This window comes from Camelus bactrianus, chromosome X, assembly GCF_048773025.1.
Source record: "Camelus bactrianus isolate YW-2024 breed Bactrian camel chromosome X, ASM4877302v1, whole genome shotgun sequence".
NCBI classification, from domain to species: Eukaryota; Metazoa; Chordata; class Mammalia; order Artiodactyla; family Camelidae; genus Camelus; species Camelus bactrianus.
The window spans coordinates 10755578-10781528 of NC_133575.1; the positions used below are offsets into that span (position 1 = coordinate 10755578).

General features: G+C 40.4%; 1 protein-coding gene across 3 annotated transcripts in view; it reads left to right on the plus strand.

Annotated features, from left to right (window-relative positions):
- The window catches only part of GLRA2 (glycine receptor alpha 2), a 172554-nt gene extending 154343 nt beyond the window's left edge, over positions 1-18211 (plus strand). For all 3 annotated transcript variants that reach the window (XM_074359731.1, XM_074359732.1, XM_074359733.1), the window contains exon 9: positions 17933-18211. In XM_074359731.1, coding sequence (XP_074215832.1) covers positions 17933-18211 — 279 coding nt within the window. The remainder of the gene's footprint in view (positions 1-17932) is intronic.
- Positions 18212-25951: the final 7740 nt, after the last annotated feature.

Consider the following 25951-nt stretch of genomic DNA (forward strand, 5'->3'; position numbering starts at 1 on the left):
AGCCTCGCTTCTTAAAATGTCACCTGGTTTTTATTTTTTTATATTGATGTATAGTCGGTTTAAAGTGTGTTCATTTCTGGTGTACAGCATAGTGATTCAGTTATGCATATATATATCCCTTTTCACATTCTTTTCATGATAGGTTATTACAAACTATTGAATATAGTTCCCTGTGCTGTACAGTAGGGCCTTGTTATTTATCTATTTTATATATAGTAGTGTGTATCTACAAATCCTGAACTCCCAATTTATTCCTCCACCCACCCCTTTCCCAACTGGTAAACATAAGTTTGTTTTCTATATCTGTGAGTCTGTTTCTGTTTTGTAAATAAGTTTGTGTCATTTTTCAGATTCCACCTATATGTAACATCATGTGAAATCTGTCTTTGATTTACTTCACTTAGTATGATAATCTCTAAGTCCATATGTGTTGCTGCAAATGGCATTATTTTATTCTTTTTTTATGGCTGAGTAGTATTCCATTGTATAAATATACCACAGCTTCTTTATCTAGTCATCTATTTAGGTTGTTTCCATGTCCTGGCTATTGTAAATAGTGCTGCTGTGAACACTGGGGTGTGTTTATCTGTAGAGGTAGTTTCCTCCATATATAGGCCCAGGAGTGGGAGTACTGGATTGTGTGGTAAGCCTATTTTCAGTTTTAAAACGTCATCTACTGACCAGCAGCACCAGCAGCACCTGGAGCTGGTCAGAGATGCAGACTCTTAGGCCCCACCCCAGAGCTACCTCATCAGAATCTGCTTTACAACAGGATCCCTAGGGGATTCACCCGCACACTGAAGCTTGAGAAATGCTGCTCTAGAACATACTGCAAATAGTCCATTTTTTAATGTACAATATCACAATATGCACAGTCTAAATTAAAGCACAGTATTAAGGCATGGGGAAATGCCCCAAAGTTCTAAATAAACTTAATTTTCTTTTACTGAGAAATGCTAAGTTCATCACTATGACTGCTCAATTTTTCTGTAACTTTTGTTAATTATAAAAGATTTCAATCATATAGAATAACTTAATCCTACGTTGCTTGTTGTTATTTGGTTTTGTTTTCTTTAAGAAGAGTAGCATGAGCTATTGAGTGGCCCAGGATTCTCACTTGGCATTGAGAGGCAAACAGGAGCTCTACACAACACCTTCTCCCGTAACTGAGAAGGCGCGCTCTCAGCTCTGTGCCCGCAGGCAGGAGGAGGGGACGGTGTGAATGCCACCCAGTAGAGTCCACGCCAGGGTGAGGGCTTTCATCATGGCTAACAGGATGGCGCTGTGCACGCATACAGCGGGGGGGGCGGGGAAACGCTTGTTCTAAATAGTCACACAACTTTATTCTGGAAAGAACGAAATGCTTCAAATTAAGGTAGTTTGGCCATGATCTCTCCATAGGGAGTTTATGAGGTTTGCTAAATGTCGTAAGCCAGTTCCTGGCTGCCAGACTGTAGATGCCTTCATTCATCATAGTATCAACAAATGTTCTTTCACACTTCTAGTCTCTGAGGACAGACTGATGAAAAAAAAAACTTATAAAAAGCTGTCATAAAGCCAGCTTTCTTCATAGCAGCCAAATACCCTGTCAACATGTTTCATGATGGCATGCTTTTCTAGAAGAATTCTGCCATGAGAATTCCTGTCCTCTTTAAAAATCTATACCTCTTCTCTTAAAATCATACAAATGGATGGGGGAGAAGCATGGTGTAGTGAAATGAGCGTTGGCCAGGGGTCCAGCTGGCTGAATTCAAAGTACTGTATTTGCTGTGATGGGGGCCATGGTCTAACACTCTGGGTCTTAGTTTCATTGTCTGTAAAAAGGGTCTAATAAACCCTTTGTCTGGGGATCACTCTTAGGAGTAAGCAAGATTGTGTGTGTGAACCCCGGTGCCTGGCACACAGCCAACACTCATCAAATCTTTCCTTCCTTGTCCCTTCACCCGTTTTTTTTTTTTTTTTTAAAAACCCTCAGGAGTGGGGAGGGTATAGTCAGTGGCAGAGCGTGTGCTTAGCATGCATGAGGTCCTGGGTTCAACCCTCCGTACTGCCATTAAATAAATAAATAAATAAATAAACCTTTAAAAAATTGAAAAATTTTTAAAAATTTTAAAAACCTTCAGGAAAATGTCATCAGAAATCTTCTAAACAGCAGAGGCTGTTATTCATCTTTCAATCTGAGGAGCCTGTCTGACCCATACCAGGTACTTAAGAAATATTGACTGAAGGGCTGGTTTCTATGCAGGGCTTAGAGCTCAGGGGTCTGAAGGTGGAAACCCAGGTGGCACTAAGTCGTCAGAAGTCATGCCATTTCTGATGTGGGGTCCTTTAAACAGAGATGGCTTGGTCCTCTTAAGAATCCAGCCCTCTGGCATCTGACTTCTACCCAAACACATGCCTCTGTGGGGAAAGGAATGGAGAGCTACCTGGAATAGTATAACTGAGCCCTTTAATATGTGTGACTTTTTTAAATTGTATATTTCATTCATACAGAAAAATCATTTGGATTTAACTATTTACAGTCCTTTGCAATTTTCATTTCCACTGGCCAAATATAGTTCACATAACAGTCAACATCTACCCGAACGAATCACTGTTACAAATCTGCCATGACACAGGCTTTTAATTCTCTCCCGTAAAGACTCTGATCTCATTTAGACAGAAACATTTCCTAGTAAAAGATTCACCAGTTTCCTTACCCTTTGATGAATAAATCCACCAAAATGAATCTAATATGGTCAGACTTTCAACACATTTCATTTTCTTTTCAAAGCCATTATTTGCCAGTATTGTAAACCAAGGCAGAGTTCACTTCCCCAGCCCTTCTACAACTTACTGCACGCTTGAGCTCTTGATGTAAACATAGCTACTCGTACTCCTGTAAAATGTCCTCTGACTCTTTGAAACGATCCTATGTGTTATTTTGATTAATTTCATTGCATACTGTTTAGTGCACCAGAGACTCACAACAATATTATTAAACTCCAACCTAATAAATGCAAGCACTTAGCAGAGAATAGACAAAAAAGGCATGGCTACTGCTAAACAGGCGGCAGGAGTCTGATGGAAGAAGCCTCCTGGAGGGAGCAAACCTTTGCACTAAGGGTGGAAGGTTGAACTGTCAGTAGGCAGACAGAAGTCAAAGAGAATCACTAGGCACAAAGAACAGGACATGGAAAGGCGCAGAGATGTGGAGAAGTTTGGGCCACTGAAGGAACAGAGAGTTTCTAAACCGTAAGGAGAAATGATGGAAAATGAAACTCGAATGTTCCGTTCGGGCCTGATGAGAAAGGGCCTGGTGATTTGTGCCCACAGGATCTGCGTGTTTATCCAGGAGGAAACAATCAGTGAATGGACAACCAGAAACCTTCATCACTGGATCTTACATCTTAGAGGGTTTCTTCTCCTGAGAAGCTCTTGAAGATTTGGAAGCATTTACTGCTACCTCATGGCTAAAGTCAAACAAAAGCTGTATACACCTAGAGTCTAGGACTCGGGAGGAAGTAGTCGGGCCTTGCATGATGCTGGGTCACAGCGGGCCATCTCCCAGACTCCCTGTGAAATCCCAGTGCCCCTCAAGCACGACAGGTGACCGTGGCAATGAGTTTAAACAGAACGTGCGACTCTGGCAGGATTCCCCTGTCTCTGGACGCCTCTCTGAGATTCCCCCATGCCGAGCACATGCTTGTCATACAGGAAATGCTGGGTGAACATTTGACAGATGAATCCTGACAGTGAAGAAACAACCCAAGACCCGTAAACACGGGACTCTTTCGGCTGGTGGCTCATCGAGTCAGCTCAGTGACTCACCACCATCTTTTTGCAACATGAAAATTAGGGGAAAAAATTAGAAAACAATCAGAGCGCATCTTGCTCTGGAAAAGTAAGTACCACTTTGAGAAGGTTTTGTTTCTGTTAGATGTGCTCATGTAGGAGGATGTGTGTGTGTGTGATGGTTGGTAACAGAATACATGTTTCCTACCTTGTGTCATGGCCAAAAAGTGACTCCAGGGTAGAGCGTGTTAGGTGAACAACTTCACCTGAGCTTTTCTGGCTTACCCCTTCTCAAATACCCTGAAGAGCCAGTCACGGGTCCTTAGTTGGTGGCTAGGATGACACGGACAGGAGGCATTCCCTGCAGTAACTCTTGAGCCTCATTAAAACTCATGGAACCCCTCGCCCTCGTCTCACCAGCCACAGCCACATCGCACCTGAGCATTGTGATGCCGGTGACCCTGTGGCTCAGCAGGAAGTGACCTGCACCTGCAGTGTGGAAGCTCTGTCATCCTCAGCCGGGTGTGACATTGCCTTATGAGGAGGCACACACTGGAAGTAAAAAGACACCTACCCAGGACTTCAGTCTGTTTTCTATAGAAATATATCTTCTTATCACCACATAAGGTTTCTTCTTTGTTTCTGATTATAACTATGGTGTTGCCATCTTTGAAAAGGAAGAGGAGGCAGGGTCCCTGTTATGCGCCAAGTCCTGTGCTACTGATCGCCCCACACACTGTCTTCATTAGAATCTCGACTGCTCAACAATTAGATCAGCGGATACCACTATTATTTTCAAATTGTGCCTAATCTCTGTCTTCTGGGTTTACTGCCGTCAGTCTTCCCTCTGGGCCTACAGGCAACTTTCTGTCTGAAATCTTAAATCTGGTAACCATAGTAATGAAGCAGAGAGGCGGGGAAATCTTGGAAATGCAGTACAGACACTCAAAAAAAAAAAAAACCCACAAACAAACCCAAACCCTCCATTATTTTCCATTTTCCTTTTCCTAATTTTTTTTTGCAAGAGTTGTTTACAAGAAGCTATAGTTGGAGTGAACAAATGCTTGCAGGGAAGAGAGAAGAGAGCAAGGGCATAGATGGGCACAGAACTAAATAACTCAGAAGAACGGAGCATAGATGGTGTTTCTCATCATTTCACTGCTTTGAAAGTCCCTGGGAGAAGCAATAGGAAAGTGCCTCTGGATGGTTTACAGTGTTCGTCTGCTTCTACAACTGCCAATTTTAAAACAGAATTTACAGTCCATACTCATCAAAGAAGACTTGGCTTACCAGGATTATTCAAATTCCAAAAGCATTGACTCCTCGCCCTCTGAGCTGCTTTCAGCAGAAAATTGAACAGTGGGAGGGAAGAAAGAGGAGAAAGAAAGAAGGGGCTATTTGAAAGAGTGATGTTATTGCATGGAACCGCTAGGCTGTCAAAACTGGCTATAATAAATATAGGCCTCCACAAATGTGTTGTGTAGACCTCTAAAAATACACCCATTCTGTGACTAATTCTTTATATAATATGAGGTTACACATTGCTATTTGGATTTTTGTTAATTATTCTATAAGTCTATATTTTATCTATTCCATATTAGAATCTTCTTCAAAATTATAACAGCAGCAAAGGACTTGATACTTAAATGAAACCCTTAGAAATGATGAAATAAAATATTCTGCAAGTCAAAGATAACCGAAAAAGAATACACCTGAACCAAACTATTGCTGTGGGTTGATTACATTAGAGCAGGATTTCTCAAAATGGTTTCAGAATGACTAGAAACTTCCAGGAGGTCAAGGAGGGTCATAGCAGGGCACAGCTTATTGAATACATCTTCCTGCACTTGGGTCAGTGTCTTCAGTGTGGTTTGCCCTCCCAGACGTCTTACCTTAGCAGTTTCCATACATAATCAGAGACTCCCACAACTAGAAGGTACCCAGTCATCTCATCCCTAAGCCACATGTTACACCAATACCCAACATCTCCACCAAATGATTAAACACTTGAACTCACTACCTTCCAGGACGCGGTGCCCCATGTTCAGTCACAGAGTTGTTAAAAGTTCTTCCTCATACTGAGTTGAAGTCCGTCTCCCTGTAACATCAACCAATTATTTCTGATTAGCAACCGTGAGCCATGAGTACAGATGCTCTCCACCCCTCTGAAAACACCTGTCACATGAGCCAGGCTCATCTGTTTTCAAGGCCAGCCTCTCTCGTTCCTTCTGTTTCCTCATGCGGTGCTCTTTCAGGGACATTCAGGACCCTGGCAGGGTTCCCTTGCCCCTTACCCTGCTCTCAGACTGTCCTGTTTGTACCTCCTATGCTTTTCCTATCCAATGACTCAAGGACAACAGTCCACCAACTGGGATCTCAATGACATTCTCTCTTTCAGGAATTTGAACGAAGAGCACTCTCATCAGATAAGAGTAAGGAGTTAGGCTGAAAAGGTTCCCACAGGGCTGAGGTTGGGGTGGCCCAGTTGGAATATGCATAAGTAAAGGCATCTGAAAGGAGAAACGCAGAAATGGGAGAGAATAACAGCCCTGAGAGACTGAGAATATCTCATTTCCTGCCTTGCCTGCTGGCGCTCCTGGACTGGGTAGCCTGGCTTACACCAGCATCAATGCCATCACTGCTAACGTTTACTGAGTACGTACTATAGACTGGCACTGTTATAAGCCCTTAATGTGCATCAGCTCACTGAATCCTTTCAAAACCCCTATGAGGGAGATGCCCTGACTCCCCCTGCACTACAGAGGGGACTGAGTGACTTTCCCAGCTCCCACACTGCTTAGTGGCAGACCTGGGAAACCAGGAGTTCTGGATCCAGAACCCAGGCTTCTTACCTTTCCAGGGCACTGCTCCTCTATCCTTGGAGACACATGAGATTTTCTTACAATATTTTTGGAATAATTTCTTAAAGAAATTCCCCATTTATTTAAGCTATCATGAGCAGGTTTCTGTCCTTTGTAACAAATCCTCCCTGATTGAGATACAGGAAGATTAAAAGGTATTAACGCCTGGCCGAATGGCACAGACAAGTGTCTTTGAGCTGCTCTGTAGCTGCAGTAAAAAAGCAGGCTCAGTTGACCAAAGAGGCTGCCATTACATTCACTTTTCTGTAATATATCTGTAATACTCATGTATCTCTTGCAGAGGCAGTGCATTCCATGGTATTATTACAGAAAAATGCCATCTAACTTTCCTTTAATTACTCTAGCCTGACACCATCTCTTCCATAGTATCCTGTGGCCTGTCCATTCCTTTCCCATAGCAGGTATCAAATCATATTGCATTCACTGCATCAGGGATCCCAAACCTCAGCATTATTGACATTTGAAGCTAGACGATTGATGCTTTGTAGTGGAGGACCGCCCTGTGCACTGTAGGATGTTCAGCAGTATCCTAGCAGAGCCACTAGATGCCAGGAGCACCCTCTCCCCCACTGTGACAACCAAAACTGTCTCCACACATTGCCCAATGTCCCCTAGGGGACAAAATCACTCTTAGTTGAGAACCACTGGTCTACATGTTCTAGACCCCCTCCACCAATCCCACACTGACTTCAAGGGCAAGACTGTCTTTTTTACCCTTATTTCTTTCCAATGCTTGGTGCATTATGATGCTCAATAAATCTTAGTTAAAGAAAGCCATTAGTAACTTGCATTAAAATGGTGTTTTGTACTTCTAAGTCTGGAGTACCTGTACACTTGTATCACGCTGGGTTTAGTCAGGAACAGAGAGAGACTACACATACTACTAGGATAAGGGGTTTATTATAGGAATTATGGTTTTTATGAATACAAGAGTAACTGGGGAATAACGGTCTGGAAGGCTTTAGTCAGAAGAAAACTTTAAGCTGAAGCTCTGGAGGAAAAGCAGGTGTTCACAGGGAAATCTGAGAAGCTACAATATCCAGCCTCAAAAGTGGGATCATAAAATGGGAGCCCACAGAAAGGTCTGGAATCCCACTGTGTCTAACAAAGCAGCCTCATCTGACCCTCACAGACTCCCGCAAAATAACGGCCTCTTCTTCCCTTCTACCTTCCAAATCTCCCAAATTCCTCTCACTGGCCACCCCTTACTGGGAACCAATCAAGGAGGGGATTCTGGGAAACGTAGTTCTTCTCAGCCTTAGGCAGACACTTCAGGAGTGACTGCGCCAGGTAAACAACAGATAACCTCACACAATAACCACTTCTTGACACCAGGTGTGTATGTTATATATAAAGATCAAAGCATGAAAAATGGTCTGAGGCATTTGGCAGTCACAGTCATCCAAGTTAGAAAGCAAGAGGAGGGAGGGTGTAGCTCAGTGGTAGAGCACAGGCTTAGCATGCACAAGGTCTTGGGTTCAATCCCCAGTACGTCTGTTAAAAAAAAAATTAAATAAATAAATAACCCCAATTACCTCCCCCCTTCCCAGAAAAAGGAAGAATCTTTTTTTTTTTAAAGCAAGTAAATGCTTAATATGATTTGCTGTTGCTGCTATTGGCATTGCTTTCAGTCCGGCAGTAGACTCATCCTCTGATCACCTGTCCCCTCCGGTTTGTGCTGTGGAGACAGTCTCAACATTCACTTTGTCTGCACCCTGAACAGATGGCAAACTATGTTAATAATCAAACAGCTCACACTCCAGATGGAAGATGTTCACCTTCGTGCTTCTTAGAATTTAGTGTGTCTTCTGAGCATTCTAGCCCAACCAGAATTGACAGAGACTACTAAGAAAGAATTTCCACGTGCCAGGCATGGCTCCCCTCTTGAGGAATGGAACCCTCACAACCATGTCGCTGATTTCAAAACTACCCTCTAGGACTTTGGCTGACATTAAGTGAAAACATTTCTGCTCTACAGATTTTGAACCCAAAGTCAAACAATTATTTTAAAATAATTACTTCCCATCCATTAAAAATATGGTGCTATAGGTGAAGCGTGGTACAAAATAGAATGAAGTGTATATTTCACTTTAGAAAATAGCAGATTCAAAATATACATTTAAAGGACCAACACTTCAACGTGGCCCAGGAAGTCTAAGATATTTACCCTCTGGCCCTTCACAGGAAAAGTTTGCTGACACCTGGGCTAGAGGAGGAAGAGCAAGAGTTGAGATCTGAGAGGTGGAGGCGACATTACAGGCACGTGTCTCTCACTGAGGTGACAGCCACTGGGGTTTTGATCTGACCTGACTCTAACTGTAACAGGATCCTTCCAGCTGCTGTACTGAGAAGAGACGTTATTGCCGGCAGGGAGGATCTAGAAGCTGGGGCACCAGGTAGAACGCTATCACTAGAATTCTGGTGGGAATGATTCTGCTGAGCCACCGTCGGGTCGCTCAGACCAGCATGGCACGTAGTGGGTGGTAGGAAGTGACTAGATTCTGGCTTGGAGACTGAGCTGGTTGGACTTCCCGGCACTAGATGTGTGGCATGGCCCCACAGAGATGCAGGGGAGGCTGGAAAGCACAGTCTCCTCATGTGTACGTGGGTGAGCGGCTAAGCAGGGCTTCTTAAGAAGGGGCGATTTTGCCCCACAATAGACATGTGGAAATGTCTGCAGACATTTTTCATTGTCACATCTGTGGAGGAGGGAGGCTACTGGCTTCTAGTGGGTAGAGGTCAGGGAGGCTGCTAAATGTCCTAAGATACACAACGCAGTTACGTACAACAAAAATAATTCCCTGGCCCCCAGTATCAGCAGTACTATAGTTAAGCAACTCTGAGCTCAAGAAAGACCCACCACCGGAAGAAGAAAGAAAGATGGGCTTTCGTATATAATCAGGAGTCTTAGCCCAGCTCAACACCCGACGCCCCAACCCCTGCAAGGCACCTGCAGGCTGCAGCAACCCCAGTTCTGGGATCCCAGCTCAGACCACAGCTGAGTTGTCTGCCCTCGCTTGTCCACGTATTCCCCCCTGTTATTGCAGGTGAGCTTTATCCTGAATAAGAAACCCTGCTGGCTTTTCTTTTTATACAGAAGCTTGTGAAAATAACATGTGTGACTGAGGCAATGAAAGCGAGTTTGTGTAAAGATAGCTAAATGGTGCAGAGCACCACAGGGCAGGTATTAATTGGTTTTAAGAGATTTGTGAAGAAAAATGTTCCATTAATTAAAATTTCAAGACTTAAAACTCATGCTTGGTGATGACCACGGATTTATAGGAATTTAACTCTCTTCACCAAACCCAAATGGAGGGCATCTGAATTCAAATACCCTTAATGTTTTACAAATACTCCTTAGTTTTTGCTATGGGTAACAACTGATAAGGTCCATTTATTTGGCGAAATGTTTGCATATATATAATACATACTGGCTTTTCATTTACCTAGCTTTATTATTTTGATTTGCAAATAGATGCACAAATGGAAAAAATTCTCTGCATTCTGGAATGTTTGTCTTTTCCATTTATTTTCTTTGCAAATACATATGCATTTTTTTGCTAAGATTGTTAATAAGATAGATCTAATTTTACATATTTTCACACTATCTGGGCTGCTCACTAGCTTATCACTGAGCTGAAAAAATGGACAGTGTTTCAAATGTAGATCAAAAATACCTCACTTCTCGAGTGGCATTGTTGAGTTTAGGCTTGCCCTGATTTTATAGAAATTCAACATGCAAAAACAAACCACACAATACAGATGCAAGGAAGCATTTTTCATATTATGAAATGCCTGTTTTAATTTAAGAAGCATTTACCTTATATATAGGATTCAACATAGTGAGCTTTAGCCAAGTATTGTTCTGGGTACCGCGGCTATCAATACATGCAAACTGGGTCCTTGTGCTTGAAGGTTACGTAAGAGAGGCCGACAGGTAAACAGCTGATTTTAAAGTATGATGCAGCAGGTTCCATCATGGAGGCATGTAACCAGGTGCTACAGGAGCCATGGCCCAGGCTCAGGGGTCAAAAAAAGGCATCCTGAATGGGATGATGACAAGAGTGGAGGCTTGAAGGACATGCAGGAACTCACTGGGTGAAGAGAAGAGAGTGGTATTCTATGCAAAGGGAAGCAACTGACTAAAGCCAAAGACCATGAAACCCTGTGAGAGAAGTAGGTATAAGGCAGGACATAGGGGTCCTTGAATGTCACACAAAGTAATTTGGCAGTTGTCATTAAGGAGATGAGAAGCTGTTGAAAAGTATTAAGCCAGTAATGGAGGCAATGCGTCAATGGCATTCCCTCAGTTTCACTAAAGCAGAAAGCAGGGCTGGCTTCAAAATTTTGGGGACTCAGGGCAAAATGAAAACGTAGGGGCGCTTGTTCAAAACTCATTATGAATTTCAAGATGGCTACAGCAAAGCATTAAACCAAGTATAGGACCCTTCTAAGCACTGGGCACTGTATGGCTGCACAGTCTGCATGCCGACAAAGCCAACCCTAGCAGAAGGTATCAGAGCAGGGGGAGGAAGAAGGCATTAAGACCCTTATTTGCATACTGTCTAGTCTATGGTTGGGAAGAAAGTCTTAAACCTATCAACCAGCTAGAGATTAGTCTCAAGGCCAGCATTTAGTCCTATACTCAAACTCAGAAAATGGCCCAATGGCTAATCTCTTCATTTTAAAGAGGAAATGGAAGAGCAAAAAAGTTGAGGAGCTGTCCTAAACTCACAAATGTAGGAGGTAGTAAAGATGAGAATCTAATCCAAGCCTTTCAGATTCTATCCCAGCGTTTCCTCTGCTCCTCTACAATGTCAAGGCTATTGAGTCTGTTGCAAAAGGGATAGGATGGAAGTTTTTTGGGCAAAACTGATCCAGGGGCCACAGAAAGGACTACAATTGGCAAAGAAAGGGAGATCAGCTGGGAGACAATCGCTGTCCCCTCCTTTCCCCCCAGGAGAACGTCCTTTCCGAGACCTTTCTCAGAATCAAGAGGATCATTTCAAGCACAGTTTTGGATGCATGGGCCCAGCATTATAGGAGGGAATAGGGCTACAGACATGACTTGGGCACACTCCCGTGAGCTTACGCTTTGGTGAGTGGAGACAGTAGTGGAAATCAGCTATCATAATCCCTGTCTACCTATTTAACAAGATTGGGAAGCAAAAAAATTTAAATAATAATAAGAAAGTTGGAAATGAATTCTAAAAACCAATAGGTAGCCATAGAGTCTTTTTCAGATTAAGGGAATCCTAGATGATTTGCACACTGCCTTGTATATCTCAGCAGTATTACCATTGATACCCTCACCAACTCTCAAGGGCTCAGGCTCATCTGAGCTCCAGTAAACCTTTGCACACATCTTAACAATCTCTCTCATATTATTCTCTATTTAGTCCTCCATGCCCCTCCTCCAAAACCCAAGGTCTTACTCATCTTTTGCTCCCTTGGTTCTTAAAATAAAGCTCCAAACGGGCAGCATGGTTTGCAAGGCCCTGTGTGATCTAGCCCCTGGTCACTTCGGAAACTTTGTCTCACCCTACTCTCTCCCTGCATTCCAGGAGCCGTCCTACCATCTCTCCATTGCAGCAAACCTTCCCATCTCAGACATCTCCCAATTCTGCCTTCCCCTCTTTAATGCCTCTCATTTTTCAGATCTCTAATGAAATATCACTTCCTCAGGGAAAAGCTTCGCCTATCTGCCGGAGTTGACCAGAACCCCCATTAATAAGTTCTCATGGCATCCTATAATTTTCCTTCAGAGCCCTTGGCATAGTTAGTAATTATCTAGTCATGTGATTCTTTTATGCGTGTTTGTCTTCACCTCATGGTTGGGAACTACCTGTATGCAAGAGTTGGATCCTGTTTTGCTCGCCACTGGATCCCCGGCAAATGGCAAAGTGCCAGGCATCTCCTCAGGCCTCTTCCGAGCACTCAACTTAAAACATCCATTTATCTGCCACTCATCTCTCAAGTCTCCTACCTTGAGTGTTTTTCTTCAAAGAATCCATCATGATCTATGTGTGTGTGTCCATGTATGTGCAAAAGTGTGGGAGTGTCTTGCGTGTATATATGTGTATATATGTTTAAGGATGAGTTTGGGTGTCTGTGTGTGTGCACCTGATTTCTCTACTTGTTACTCTTTCCCCATTAGAATACAGACTCCAAAAAAGAAGGGATTTCATCTCCTTGTTTAGTGCTGTATCCTCACCACATACCTGGCACATAATACATGCTCAAAGAATTATTTGTTGGAAATATGGATACATAAATGGCAAGTTCCTTCTTCAAAAATCAATCATGGGGTGGAGGGATAAATTGGGAGTTTGAGAATAGCAGATACATACTACTACATATAAAAGAGATAAATAAGGTCCCTACTGTATAGCACAGGGAACTATATTCAATACCTTATAATAGTCTATGATGAAAAAGAATATGAAAAGGAATATATTTATATGTATATGTATAGCTGAATCACTATGTTGTAAACCAGAAATTAACACAACATTGTAAACCGCCTATACTTCAATTAAAAAATCAATCATAATGATATCCTGCATTGAAAAAGAAATGATCCATTGATACAGTTTTCTTTTGGAAAAAATGCTATTCACTGTCTGCCCCCAAATGATACTGTGACAATTTTAATTCATTTCACCACATGTCTTTAAGCAACAAGGGGTTATATTTGATTTACTTTATTTCAAATTTGTCCTACAAAGTTCAGTCAGATTTTTCATCCATAATCTTTTTTTTTTTTTTAATAAAGGTACTAGAGATTGAACCCAGGACCTTGCACATGCTAAGCACGGACTCTAGCACTGAACTATATCCATCCCCCTTCATCCATAATCTTGAATGGAAGCCATTTAGAGTTTGAAAGGGACAAATTCATTAAAACCAAAGACTTCCAGAGTCTTAGGAATCAGACAGTTTGGGGATTAGACAGCACTGATTTGAATTTCAGCTTCAACATTTATTAGCAATGTAACTTCAGGAAGCCACAGAACTTCTCTGAGTCTCAGTTTCCTCTGAAAGCATGTGATTTGCAGGGACGGTTTGGTGATAGGACTGACTGTGGTTTTAAGTGCATGGTATATAGCCATAATCAATAAATGATCAATGTTTATTATTCATATCTACTCCCGAGTCCCTGTGATACAGAGGAGGAAATTGAGGCCACAAGAATTAAGAATTTCTCAAGGCCATCCCTCTTCCCCAAGTCTAGGTGATAGAAATCGGCAGGCCTTCGATTAAGCACCATCCAGCCTTCATTTGCTCAGGGGACTTTTTTGGTAAAAACCTGCTCGTGTCTGGACTCACACTGTTTCCTAAGGAGGGCTGAGGACTCCATTATGTCCTTGTATTGACTGACGTTCCCTACAACCTTCAGTTCCAACAGAGCCACTTCCTATTCCAACAGAAGGGCAAAGATTCAATCAGAGAAACGGGATCAGAAATGGGATGGAAAGAGTTTTCCCCTACCTCAGTTTCCAGGAGTCCTTTTATTTCCTCCTTTCTAGGACATAAAAGAAAAACTGGAAATACGGGTCTCACTAAAATCTTTCATTTTATAAATACCATATTCTTTAATTTGACTGAAGTTATTTGCTTATAACAAATATTTCAGTAGAATGTAATTCTTGTGAGCTTTCAGTTCAATTTCACATCTAGACAACAGTTATCCCAAACACAGGAATTAGTAAATTTTACAATAAGTCAAACTGACGGGTAAGACAAATAAAATAAGATGTTAGGTCTCAAATGAATGGCACGGTGCCACGGCAGCGCTTCATATAGCAGACAGGATTTAAGGAGATTTTATCCAAGTGGAGTACAGAAAATTGCATGTATTGAAACTGTGACTGTAGGATTCACTTTCTGTGGGGATTTAGTCACTGAATCACGAAACAGTGAGCTAGACGTACTTACAGCTCAAAGTTACTGAAGATGGCGGGTCAGCAGCAATAATTAAGCAATTGGTTTTGTAACTAATCAGAAGAAATGGAGAACTATATGCCTAAAATTCTTTCCTCACTGAGAGGATCAACCTGACTCTCCCTGTGAACACAATCAACTAAGCTGTGCCTACAAATTGCTCTTTATTTTAGCTTCAGTTTATCCATGACTCAGGCTCATCTCCATTTTGCCCTCATGTAGGAATCTTGCCATATTACCATAACATTTTATTCTGAACCTGCTATAAAGGCAATTAGTCACTCATTATAACACAAAATTTCAAATTGGTTGCAATTATGTTTTCTGAATCAAAACCATACACTTTGACGTGGGTAATTCAAGGTTCCATATTTAAAATGCATTGAATGAGTCATAATGGTAAATAAGAAGACCCTTAAACTAACACTCATATCTCCTGCGCATGAAAAATTAAATGGATAATTTCTACGTATGACATTTATTTTTGTGGTAGAGAATGTTGAAGAATTGATTTAATTAGGCAGAGCTATGCTCAGAAGCATAATTTGAAATACTGTTGAATGAATGAGGGAAGTATTTTCAAGGACAGAGAAAACTCTTAAAATTCTTTTTGCTCATTATTCAACAAACATTTATTAAGCACCCACAGTTTGCACAGCAACTATGACATCATAATAACCTAACTTGGCATCGTTCTATTCTAGTTCTGCTAGTTAACTGAATGAGTTCATCTCATCAGCTGTCCAATCATAGTATGTGAAGAAAGACTTCAGAAATTAAATGAATGAGTCAGTCTGGAGAGAAACATGGACGTGTGTATTTAGGTTTCCTTTTGTTTTACGTGCTAAAAACAGGTTACTAGCTAACCACTTCTTCTATTACTTTAGAAGCTCAGGAATCTTAAAAGAATCTTCTCTCACTCAGGCAGTCAACTATATACTTAATCACGATTTTCTAAATGTTTATAGAAGTGTGGACAGCAATTTGTAAGATTCTATAGATATGGAAGGAAATACAGCACAGTAAATTGAGGCAGGTAAGGGGAAATGTATTTTGAGTGATTGTTTCCACTTGAAAAGTAATCTTAGATTTAATAATTAGCATAGGTTCAGCATTTTAGAGCTGAATATTAGAGCTGATCTGGGCCACTGATTTGCAACCTTTTGCATTAGAGTCACCTGATTTTTTTAAAAATATGGATTCTCAGTTTTCATTCCCAGTGATTCAGATTCAGTTGATCTGGAAGGGGCTGGAGGAGGCAGGCATACATACACTTGTGAAAGTTACTGAGCAGCCAAAGCTGAGGCCCACAGATCTAGTCCAGCCTCAACATTTGACATGAGGTCTCCGAGCCCTTGAAAGAATACACATCTTGTTTGTCTATACAATCAACACAGCTTATTATACTTGGAGCCAGGCCTAGAACCCAAATAGTCAAATTTCTAGTCTAGGTCTTTCTCTACTAAACCAATTGGCACCATTGCCACTTTTCTCACACATTGGTGAAGATCAAATTACCAGTTAGTAATAGGTAGAAAGTCTAAGATTGCTTATAACTCATGTGACTATCACATCCCCTTCTAGTGACCTCTGGGCTTCCTTTCTTGCTAAGTATGGAATAAGTCTCCCAATGGCACTGTAATGATTAATATATCTGTTTATTCCACATTTTCAAAAATTTCACTTAGCTGAAACTTTTGCACCCATAAAATATATCATTCACATTTTAGGACAAAGAAAATAGATGTAATATTTGAATCAGAGTCCAGTTGAAGTCGTCATTATTGGGCTTATAAAGCTAGTACATGGAAGTACTCTAACGCCAGCTTCCTTATATGACAATGCCTTTAGGTTGGCCACACCCACTGGGTTCTGAAAGCTCCACGGAGGTAGGGCTCTTGTCCAACTTCAGCTGTCTCTCAGCACCTAGCAAAATGCTTGCCATAGACTCAATACTCAACAGAGCATCCTGAACCAACTTGTGGAGGACAATCCCATGTGAATAAAAGCACTGGGAAGATGGTTTTATAAAGGAGTATTTTCACAGTTACTTTATTAGAAGAGCTTTGTTTGGCCTGATTTTCCTGACAGCAATGTGTCCTTGCTATATACCATTTGGATTACAGTTGGCCTCTCTCTCGTTAATAGTATGTTAAAAGTCCTTTATTCAGTATATCTTTTATATGTGTGAAGGCACAAATGAGGTACAATAAACACTGATGAAATAAAATTAATACCAAATTTATTGTCCCTTGGAAAATATAACCAAATTAATTAATATAATATTATTCTCGGGCAAGAGAAAGAGTACAGTGCCTTTGGTGACTCAAAGGGGTGGCATAGTATTGTGGAGAGCAGTAACCTAGTTGCAGCAGCAGAAGATTCAATTGCTGGCTATTGAGAACTAAATTTTTCTTAAGGGGGTCATTTCAATCCTACCTTTTCAACCTCTTCATTTTGACCCAAACGCACACCCCATTTCCACACATTTGTTTCTACTGGCGGTATTTTCTCTTACCATAAGGTTATAGTTTTTCAGTCTTTGATCTAATTCATGTAGAAATAATCAACACAAAATACCACTGACATCAGCTAAAATGACACGTTTAAATATGGCAGAGATGAATAACCCACCAAAGAAGAAAGGTAAAAACTGACACTGAAAAATTAGCCATAGTAGAAATATTCAACACCAAACAATGAATATTTTATTTCTGCTGTATAACTGGGATGAACTAGAGGGCTAGCGGGGAAAAAGGTATCCATTTAAGGGGTTAATCTGAGATCAATTATTAACATTAAAGCCAACATTAATGGAAAAAACTGGCCTATGAATGGGCCACAATACTATAAGTTTCTAGCTCAGGGCCAGGTACATAGCAGGGATTCAGTAAATGCTTTGTTGAATGAATGAATGGGTAAATGAATTAATGAGTCAGTGAGTGAATGAGCGCATGGTCCTCTTCAAAGATTTAGAGTATAACGTTGGGATTTGGAGAGTTGGCTTTAAAACAGTCCATTCAAAGCTGTGGATGAATAAACTAGATTTTGGGAAAGTGAGTGCTGAATACAATGAAGTGTTTCTGGTTGTTAATTAATTAAAATGACCAGAGTCATTATTCTTACCTTTAATTTCTCAGCCTAAAAAGTTAATGAACTGTAGCTGTTCTAAGAGCAATTGAGTTGAACTTGAAAGAGAACTCCCAGTTTCAAAAGCTTCCCACACTACCAGTTAACTGTGATTTATCTTTTTCCTTCTGAAGAATTTTAAGCATCTTTCATCTGATTTGACTGACAACCAATCTGTGCTTCCTCTGTCTTTATTCTTCCAGGAAGAAGATGTTACTCGTGAAAGTCGTTTTAATTTCAGCGGTTATGGGATGGGTCACTGCCTCCAAGTGAAAGATGGAACAGCTGTCAAGGCCACACCTGCCAACCAGCTCCCACAACCCCCCAAAGATGCAGATGCCATCAAGAAGAAGTTTGTGGACCGGGCAAAAAGGATTGACACGATATCTCGAGCTGCCTTCCCATTGGCCTTCCTCATTTTCAACATCTTTTACTGGATCACATACAAGATAATTCGGCATGAAGATGTCCACAAGAAATAGATGTGCCCTTCAGACCCTCGGACTTCTTGCCTAACTCTTGCGCTTGTAAATACACAGTGAAATTGTCTTTATATCACTTTGACAGAGGAGACGCCTCGGGGAGGGGGGAGGGAGGATCATGGGGGCGGGTTTCCTGGCACCTACGTGAATAGCACCTAAAGATAAGTTATCCGGGCAATGAAGGAAAATGTTTGCACAAAATTAAGGTGTCGCAGAATCACGTGAGCATAATTCCCTTCATAGTCTTTAGCACTGTTCTTTCAGATGATGCATTAATTAGACATGCTAAGCAAGGTCAAGTACTTGAGGGCTATTTGTCTTTTGGTTTGGTTTGGTTTTGACTAATTCGGGTACTGAAAAGTTAGCTTAAAACAAACACACGCGTGCATGTATGCACACACACACACAAAAGGAAAATGCTTACCATCTGACCATAGTGACTAGCCTATCGTGAGTTGAGGACCAAACTTTTTCAGGAAAATGCTGCCTCGTTTTTAAAACAAGCCTCCCAAGCTACGTTCTTTACAATGTCTGTAATTACCTTTTGTGGGTCATCAATAATTTCTACTTATCGAGAAAACAACAACAAAAATAAAAACCACTCACAAAGAAGAGATTTCTACTTTAATGTCTGTGTAGGTGTGCATTTTAATATTATTTTTCTTTCCTAGATGTAATTTTGGGATTTGAATTGTGTGTTGTGAAATTGATTTGATGGTATACTCTCTTAAAAAGAAATGCCCATTTTCTTTTAGATCCAAGTTAGTGCACTACTTTTTTTTTTTTTGCTTTGACTATATTTACATGCAATTAAGTGCTCAAGTGTGACTTAGCCACTGCAGCCTCTCAGCCACAGTATTTATGGAGGTGATGTGTCCTGAACGACGTAGCTCATATTAGCCTGACCTTCCCATTTCTGCTCTCATTGTAGGTGTAACTATTAGTCCTAATGTCAACTGACTCATGATTTCTACTGTCAATACAAGTGAACATTGTTTTAAATATCCTTAACTAACTTAAAGAATTTTAAAATTGTACTGTGATTTTCATAACCCGTTGCCTTTTTGGTACCAGAGCTACGTGGTTTGAATCCTGGCTACATGTTTTAAGTAAGAAAAAAAAAAAAAAAAGACGTATTTTTGCTTACTCAGATTAAAGACAACCTGTAAAAATATACTGAAAAAATTAAATTTTACATGTGCTGTAAAAGGGGTTATCAAAATATTTGTTCAATTTCAATAAAGCTAAGTGTGCCACAGAAGTTCTCTAAGAGTCTTCCCATTTTTGCACTAGGATGTAAATAATTTAAATGTCAATGGTAACTTGGATTGTTGTCTCTGGTCTTCCTCATAAACTCGAAGCAATTATATAGCTATTATACTTTCATTGTACTGTAACAGTAGTTTACGGAATCCCCATAAAGAAAGAAAAAAATACGTTGTTCTCACAGTAGAAATAGGGAAATGGAGACATGGAAGTGTTAGTAGTCACTGCGAGCAGAATCTAATACTAGGGACTTCATACGAGATGTGGAAAACTTCCAAGAGCACTGAGGAATCACAAAATACCAAAGTGAAAAGAAATTTAAAAGACCAACCTGTCCACCTACCCATTTTGATTTTGTCAGGAATGGAGTTCCATAATGAAAAAAAAAATTCTGAGAATCCCAGTGAAATAAAGGTAATTCATCTTGGCCCTTGCAGATTTCCCTTAACCAAAGATATCCATGGTAAAATTTTCAGGAAGATGTGGATTCATAAGTTGATGAATGGTCTTTTAAACCTAGCCAAATATTGAATCATTTCCATAGAGAGGAATATCACAGAAGGGCTAAAGGCATGAGCTTTGGAGACAGGAAGACTAGCTCGGCCTCCTATCAAGAGTATTATCTTGGATAAGTTACCTGACTTTTCTGATTGGCTCCTATTTCATAGGGTTTTAAGAGGATGAACTGAGAAAAATGCAAGCAAAGCTATTAGTTCAGTGTCTAACACACAGTAAATTCTCAATAACTAACAGATAATAATAAAAAAGTAGCAGTATTATTATGAATAGCACTACACTGGGCAAGAAGTTACATAATTCCTAGCCTTGGCAAGATTAAGGTCATGCTTTCCGCCTCACTGCCAAACCATTGTTTCTGTCTTATTGCTTACTCCTTTCCAGACAAGTGAGGCAAAGTATTTGATTGGTCTCAATTCTCTTTCTCCCACTGAAAAATAGTACAACTGAGGCTAAAATGTCCAAGATGGGCCTGAGCCATAAGAGTTCTAGGAAGAGCCCTGATGCTACATAGGGTGGGATGGGGAGGTACCTTGAGGGAAAATCCCAAGCTAAATGAACACGTCTAATCAAAGTGTGTACCATATAATTTTCAGGGGGATGTGGCCCTCACGTTAGAAAAATTGAAAAATAATCACCTCTAAACATATCTGCCAGGCACTCAAGTAGGTAAAGGCACCCTGGATGGCCAAAGGGGTTCTTGACTTTGCTCTAATTCTAGTCCACATTCAGTGGAAAGATCTCTTGAATTTGGGTCATATAAATAAAATAAAGTCTCAGGGAAAAGATTTTGAGTACAACATAGTCTAGCAAAATAGATAATTTCCCTATAATGTTATTGGGGATTTTATTTAGGATGTTTTTTTCTCACAATAGTATGTGAAAGAAAATAGTTCAAGAGTAAAATCATGGCTCCGAGGAAGAGAACTTACTACCAGTTTTCATTAGATGGGAATCTTCTGGAAGAAAGTGTTTACGTTTCCATGGGTTCTCTGCACTGCCTGCCAAAGCTCAAATGCTCAATGAATATTATTACTATCACTGGGGACAAGTTGGTGAAAGAGGATGTGCTGTGCCTGTTGACAAAGTTATACAAGTTTTTTCCCAACCAAGCAATGACATGCAGTAACCAACCATTGCTACCATTTTTCAGATAATGGATTACTGGGGGATTTGTCTTTTAAACATTTTTCAATTACTGCCACTTGGTTTTTAGAACAGATTGAGATGATTTAAGGCTTAAGACTCTTCATGGCATTCTCAAACACCTTGGTCCAAAACAGATGCTACAGACCAGACTGACTGGAGATTTTTAAAAAATCCTTCCAAACAGTATTAGCATTAAGCCTCCCATCTATGCCGCTAAAGAGAACTGCCAAATTCTGAAAACAATTTTTCCATAAAGATTAAGTGAATATAATTTTACATTTTGCTCACTCCATTAATATCAAATAAGTAGGTTCTAAACAAAACACAGCACAAATTCCATATTTTATGATTCACACTTCAGAAAAGAAAAAAAAAACTATTCAGAATACTTTTTAGGATTTTTGCATCTCCTGGTTTGAGCCCGAAGCCAATTTGTGGAATAAATGTAAGTCATGCATGTATATGCCAAATACTCTTTTTTAATCTTTTAAACTCTGCTTTCAACTTTTTCTTCTTTTCACCAATTGGGGTTCATTTTTTTTTCCTTTTTTTAAGTATAAATTGAATGATTCAAGTAATGCATGCTCTTCACAGATCATGAAGTAGAAGAACTAAACACCACCACGACTTCATATTCATATAGTTTGATATATTTCAACATATCAACAAGTTTTGACATCTACAACAGCACTCAACTCTAATCATCATCCAAAGTAGCCAGATCACAAGGAGTCAATATCCATCCTTTGGTCAAAAGATAAACAGAAGCGCCATGAGTTAGACACCTCAGCCAAATCACTTATCATATCAGAGGCTGAACATTTGGCATAATTTGTTTCTAACTCCTTTTACTATAACCACATTGTCTAGGAAAATAAAAACCTGGAAAGCAAAATGTCATGGTACTACTGACCCACCCTCATGGATGACAAAATAAATTGGAAATAAATTGGTAAAGGACAGCAGACAATAGAATATTTCCATTGAAAATGCCTAAGAGAAATAGCTCAAATGCTGCGTATAGCAGTAAGAACATCTTCATTGAGAGGAAATACCTTGTGTTATTGAATGGCCCAAAATGTCCTGGAGTTGAAAAAACTACCAACGGAGTTCAATTTAGAAGGTGTTTATTTCCACTTTTGAAGGAGGGAAAATGACCTTTGCATTGTCACACATGCCCCCACGTAAGAAAAGATGCAATATTCTTACTTTGGTGCAAATGCATTTTAAAAATAACAAGTAACATGGTTTCCCTCCAGCTGAGGGTAGTGTGTGTTAGATGTTTTTAGACCATGAGCCAGCATTTAGAAAGTACACTATTACTTTGCAAAAATGATACATCAATAGGTGAACGGATCTTCAAAGAGGAGAGCAAAGCTCGGGGATGTTCCTTGTGAAGAGTGTGCCACACTGGCCTTCTTCCTGAAGGACCTAGGGCTGGTCATGGAATGGACAGCTCAGTCAGTCCTCATGCAGACTGAAGCCTCAGCAGAAGCTCCAGGTTCTCTAAAAGGATAGAATTAAGAGCCAGGAGACCCTTCATATGCAAGGATTAGAAATAACCAAGACTTCATCAGCTTCAATGGATAATCATTTCTTAAGCTATCCCTGCATTCCAAGGAGACAGATTTAGAGTCGGGGTAATGAGAAAGGGAGGACAGATAAAAGGAAGACAGTAGTGAGAAAGTTCCTTTCAAGGCATAAATCAGATCATGTCACTCTGCTTTAAACCACCAATGGCCTCCCATCTTAGAGAATAAACCAGAATCTTCACTGTGGCATCATGATTTGACCGCACCTCCTCTCCCACCTCCCTCTCCCCACTTCTCTCCCTCCAGGCTTACTGCCCAGGACTTAAACATGCCAACCACACTTCTACCTCAGAGCCTTTGCACTTGCTATTTCTTCTGCCTGGCACCTTCTTTCCCTAGACCAGGAGCTGTCAAACTTTTTAAGGCCAGATAGTAAACTGGTTAGGCTTTGCAGACGGTATGGTCTCTTCTGCAACTACTGAACTCTGTTCTTATGGTATGAAAACAATATGTAAACAATGAATGTGGCTGTGTTCCAATAAAACTTAATTTACAAAAGTAAGTGACAGGCCAGACTTAGCCCATGGGCAGTACTTTGCCAGCCCCTGCTCTAAATACGTTCAGGGCTTACTCACTCATTTAATTCAGGACTCTGCTTGAACGTCTCCTTCTCAGAGAAGCTTTCTCTAACCAACCTATAGAAACTAGTACCTCCAACCATTTATACTGTTTCCCGTTCCTGCCTTATATTTTGCATAGCATTTGTCACCTTCCAATTGATGCTTTTATGTGTTTATTGTCATACACACACACACACACACACACACACACACACACACACACACACACACACTTGAAGGACAGCTTCATGTGAGTAAGTAGAAACACAGGTTCAATGTTGTACTCCTAAGGTCTAGATCTGTGCCCAGCACTTACTAGGTGTTAAATCAATATAGTATTTGTTATGAATATTGAATAGTTAATACTTATTAAGGAGTTAATTGCATGTTGCATGAGAGGCTTAGAGATAGAACTAAGGAATCTAATACTAGACAGTTAGATAAAAATTGCAGTCAAAACTCGAGCACATTTTGGGAATTGCACTAGATTCAGATTTTCCAAAGTGTGTTCTGAAAAACCCTAATTCTATGAATCTTTACTTGACACATTAGCAGCTCTACCTGTATTGAGTTTTTGTAGTTTTCCATGGACCTTTTTCTTTCTCTCTTTTTTAAGCAGAAGACATGGGCCTTCTAAGTCATGAAGTTTTGAGGGGGGTCTCCTGTATTACAGACATCTTTACATACTTCCCTTTACTCCCACTGTAGAGCAGCAACTCAATTTCCCCTTGATAGTCAGGCTCGATCACCCCAGCTAGTACAGTAACCCCCTTCTTTGCCTGCTGAGTGCTGTAGGAGGAGCCTGAGATGCCAGGTGGCAGTTCCAATTTCCACTTCCATTGTGGTGTCACTTGGAGGAAGCAGAGGCAGAGATTCTAGAAAGGGCTGTAGATTTGAGCTTTCTATATAAATATTCCTGAAGTATAATTTTCAAAAAGATAAAAATCATGGAGGGAGGGTATAGCTCAGTAGTACAGTGTATGCTTGGCATGCAAGAGGTCCTGGGTTCAAGCCCCAGTAACCCCAGAAATAAATAAATAAACCCAATCCTCCCCCCAAAAAAGCAAAAAATAATATATTTTACAAGGATAAAATCATGACTCTAGCACAAATATAAAATTAACATGTGTCAAAAATCGTATTTAACTTATCAGTTGATTTTTTTAAAAAATCAGTAAAATGTTAAAACCAGTCCCAAGAGAATTTGAGAAGTTAGGTATTTATAAGCACTATTAGGATAAAGTTTTCTGGGCTAGAAACAAAACTGACTGATGTCCAACAGGGTCATTAACAGTAACCTTTGGAATTATCTCTTCTTTGGGCAGAAATTATTTGCATCTCTACAGGACAAAATTCTGCAAGTTTACCTCTGCTTCTAGTGGACTGGCCCACATAATACAATGTCAACCCCAGCACTGCACTGGAAAAGCACCTGTAATCTTTTTTTTTTTTTTTTTTTTTTTGGTCTATTACCTATTAATATACTTTAACAGACCAAGACATGGAGCATGTTAATGTAACTTTGGGTTCAGAAACCAAAATCCCCTGAATCCTATCCTGGTTCCTTTCTAAATACTCCCATCAGCTTTCCCCCCACATATCTTAAGTAGAAAAAGTTCGAAAGGGAAGTTTCTCTCCTTCAAATTATTCTACCTCCATGTGATTCTTTGCCCATTCTTCTGGAAGGAAGGTGGCATGGTTGTGAAGGCATAGTTTGTGGAGTCAGATCTGAGTTCAAATTCCCCCTTGGTCTCATATTTGCAGGGTGCCCTTGTGCAAAGATTTAATGCCCCAGTACTGAAGATATTGCAAACTATGTAACATAATAATAGCTACCACCTTCTAGTTTCCCTTCCTACCCACCTTCAACTAATAATGTTTTATTTCACTAATGACATCATTCAGAATCTATCACCTGGGAATGAAGGCTATTCTTGTGTGGTCTACCTTAACTATTACAATTTTAAATTATCATCTAAACATCAAAAAGCCTGACAAAGTGACAAGACCATATCTAGAGACGGTCTGAAGAAACTTCTTTGGTAAAAGGGGACAGTAGAGTTTTTGTTTCATTTTGACCTAATACAGGAAGGAAAACATTTTCCTGATTCAAATGTTCAAAACTTTAAGTTGGCATACCAGGGCCAGTGGGTGGAAGTGATTAGGAAGACTTCTGCTATATATAACTGACGTTCATGCCGCAGCAGTACAGTTTAAAAATTGCTGTCACATAAATTCTGCCAGATCATCCCCTGATCACAGAAATGGTGGCCTTGGGCAAGTTTCTCTCACAGCCTCAGTTTATGTTCTTGTAAAACAGAGAAGAATGGTTTCCCATCAGAGACCCTAGCATGGAGCAAGCCATCATCACCAGCACCAGCAGCGGCAGCATCGCTGCCATCATTACCATCATCATCATCACTGTCATCATTTGAGGGATAAGGAAACTGAAACATAGCACAGTTAAGGGACTGGTTCACTGTCACAGAGGCAGATCCAGCCATCGTTTACCAGCTGTATGTCTCTAGGCAATGTCTGTGGAATAAAATGATGATATTTGCTCCACCTACCCATAGTTCAGGGCTGCTATGAGAAGAAAAAGAAACCACAAATGTCAAAAGCATCTGAAAATGATTTTATGGATGGGGAAAGTAGGG